The sequence below is a fragment of the Coptis chinensis genome, chromosome 3, assembly GCF_015680905.1.
Source record: "Coptis chinensis isolate HL-2020 chromosome 3, ASM1568090v1, whole genome shotgun sequence".
Classification (NCBI taxonomy): domain Eukaryota; kingdom Viridiplantae; phylum Streptophyta; class Magnoliopsida; order Ranunculales; family Ranunculaceae; genus Coptis; species Coptis chinensis.
Window position 1 is genome coordinate 72,116,141 of NC_141458.1, and position 3,437 is coordinate 72,119,577.

General features: G+C 45.6%; 1 protein-coding gene across 1 annotated transcript; it reads left to right on the plus strand.

Annotated features, from left to right (window-relative positions):
• The first annotated feature begins 1,572 nt into the window (after positions 1-1,572).
• On the plus strand, positions 1,573-2,697 carry LOC147510690 (uncharacterized). The gene has a single exon (XM_086598221.1). The coding sequence runs from the start codon at positions 1,573-1,575 to the stop codon at positions 2,695-2,697; it is 1,125 nt and encodes a 374-aa protein (XP_086454347.1).
• Positions 2,698-3,437: the final 740 nt, after the last annotated feature.

Below are 3,437 nucleotides of genomic sequence, written 5' to 3' on the forward strand. Positions count from 1 at the left end.
TTTAGATTAATCTCCATTCTATTACAAAAGATTGAATGAGTAAATTTTGATTTCTGAGATAATTTTGAGAATGACATGACCTTGAGAGGAAGAAGATAGAAGACTTTTTGTCTATCTTTTTTTACTTAGCCTGTTTTTTGAAGTGTTAAGGTTAATTTGGAAAAGTTAATTGGAAATCTGGGAATGCGTAAAACATGAGCATGGAAAATTGCAATTCCTAAAACAATCTAACAATAAAGGCCTAAATGCCCAAACTTTACTAATTAACATAGATATAATCTAATACAAATAGATCTAGATCTAATACAGTGTAGCCTTTTGTAAGATGGTATGAGAGCAACAGTCTCTTTGGATCATGAATCATTAATCATTAATTTGCATGTTTTGCTTCCGCTTGTTTGTGATGTAATTTGGGTTAGCAGAAGCTTCAACAATTGTTAAACATCAATTAAGATTAACGAAAGAAACATCTAAAATTAGGGTTTAAACTTTCAAACAAGAAGAACGATTCTCTTAGAATTAATATTAAATAAATTTAAAAAAAAAAACAATCTAACAATGAATGTCTATGTGTAAAAAATGTTTCTAATTCAAATAGAAAACTAAAATAGAAACCTTACTAATTAACATAGATGTAATATGTAGCGACCCAATTTATGATGGTCGGTGGTCCGGTGGACAATGGATCAAGAAAGAGGACATACGGTGGGATGGGAGGCAGTCTAGAAGGGTCGCGGACATAGGAGTCGAGCGTGAAGGCCGAGAACTGAGGACTGGCAGTGGAAAGTCGCGAACTAAAGGGGTGGCTAACCTAGAGTTGTAACATCGGGACACGTGCCCAACACGAGCAAGGGGAAAACCCTAGGGTCGTATGGGAACCCTCCACGTGGAAATCGATGGACCGAGAGATGGAGGGACAGGTGGAGGGCCTAAGAGAGAGGTGAGGGATTATAAATAGAACAGGAGAGGAGGAGAAGAGGATAGGTCACAACATTTGGCGCCGTCTGTGGGAAACGAGAGTGAGAAGTAGAGAGATGGCGACAAAAAAAAGAGTGGGCCGACCGAAAAAGGGGACGGTCACCGAGATGGACGTGGAGTCAGTGAGGAGTGAAGGGGAAGAGCAAGGTATGGAAGAGATAGTAATGTCAGAGGCGGAGGAAACAAGGTTGTTACATGAGGAGATAGCAAGGTTGAAGGAAGAAAATGAGAGGTTAAGGAGAGAGAAAGAGATAATAGAGGAGTCGGAATGGGAGGTGTCGGGAGAAGAGAGAGAAGAGGAAGGGGGGACAGATGCGAAAGAGCAGACGGTGGTTGGACTCACCAAGGAGCAAGTCAGAGAAATGATTGCCAGCGATGTGAAAGCTAGTCTGGAATAGGCCAAGGGCATGGGAGGTGCGGCAAGTCAGGTGGTGGCAGGATTGAACCGCAACCCACTGACGGACGCAATCTGGAAGTCTGAGGTGCCAAAGAGATTCAACCAGCCAAGGTTTGAAAGGTATGATGGGACTGGAGACCCCGCGGACCATATTCATCATTTCCGACAGCAGATGCCGCTATGGCAGGAGCCACGGTATGACGAAGTTGAGGTGCATGATGTTCCCGGCAAGCTTAAAAGAGGGAGCATCTGACTGGTATTACAGATTGCCTTCTAAGAGTATTAATAGCTTTCAGGAGTTAGAGCAGGTGTTCATTGACCATTTTATACACCAGAAGAAGCGTGTTGTTGATATCGCAGCCTTGTTCAATGTAAGGCAAAGGTCCGCGGAATCGGTGAGGGACTTCTTGTGTAGATTCAAGGCAGAGACCTTGAAAGTGGAGAATCTAGACGAAAGGACTACGGTGATAGCTTTCGAGAGAGGATTGCGTCCGGGAACGAGGGTACATGAGTCAGTAGCCAAGAATGAAATTGCAACATTACAGGTTCTATACCCGAGGGTGGAGAAGTACATCAGGTACGAAGACACCATGCAAAAGGAGGTGAGAAGGTCGGGGAAGGTAGTGTTATCACTGGAAAAAGGCGAGGGTCGTCGGCAATATGAGTCAACGGACAAAGGAGACAGCGGATACCGAGGATATTCAGCGCGGCCCGAGAGGGGCAAAGAAGAGGCTAGGAAGGAGAGTCGAGACAAAAAGCCCTATCGCGAAGTAGAACAAGTGCCATTGAACAAGTCGTTGAGCGAGATACTACCGTTGGTTCAGAATTTGCAGGGGTATGAGGGTCCGCGAACCAAACCAGTGGAGGTGAAAGGCAAACCCTATTGCGCATACCATCAGATACATAACCATGAGACGGACGGCTGCTACGCGTTGAGATGGTTGATTCAGAGGATGATAGGAAAGGGGTTGTTGAAGGAATTTCTAACAAAAGAGGAAAAAGTAGAGCAAACACCGACCCAGGGGAGGATATTGGGAACGATCAACGTAATCTTCAGTGGAGAGATATTGAGCCACAATGCACACCGAGACAGGATAAGGCGGGCGGCGAGCATACAGCAGGTCCACAAATCGATAGGACATTCGTGGGCGACCCCCTGGTCCGCGAATGGAAGGGGAAGCATAATGTTCACTGATGCGGACCTTCAGGCAATCAATTCCCCGCATGAGGATGCGTTGGTGATCACGGTGGCGATGGAAAATTACATGGCCGGTAAAAAGAGTGTTAGTGGACTGCGGCAGTGCGGTGGATTTACTGTTTAGAGGGACAATGGAGGAAATGGAGATAGAAAGGAAGCAGTTGAGGCCCTCACCGACAAATTTGTATGGGTTCAACGGAAGCATGACGGAACCTTTAGGGGAACTTCTACTCCCAGTGACCACGGGACCAGTTACAGTGTTCTCGAGATTCAAAGTGGTGGATGTCGATTCGCAATACAACGCCATCCTAGGAAGGAGGTGGATTCACGAGATGAAAGCGGTCCCTTCTACATACTACCAAGTGATCCGATTCCCTACTCCTACCGGGGTATATGAGGTCCGCGGGGATCAGGTGACAGCCAAAAATAGTTATCAGAGTGCAGTGAAGAGATTGATCTGTAGTTCAGAGGAAAAGACTTCGCATTCCAGGAAGAGGCAGGCATAGCAATTATAGTGCACCGCCGGGGAGGGGTCGGCGGAGTCGATAGAGGGACCGAAGACCTTGGACGAGATAGAAGTAGTGAATTTAGGGGAAGGCTGTGAGGAGAAGTTCACATCAGTAGGTTCTAGTTTGTCTGAGGAATGGAAGGTTAAGTTAGTATAGTTTATGTATGCCAATGAAGATGTATTTGCATGGACGATTGAGGAGATCACTAGATTAGACCCAGAATTCGCATGTCATAAGTTGCATATAAGGGAAGATGCTAACCCAATAAGATAGAAGATGCGAGGCATTAGGCCGAAATATGCTGAAGGAATTCGCGAGGTTGAAGGGGGCAGGTATAATATGAGAGGTGTCGTTC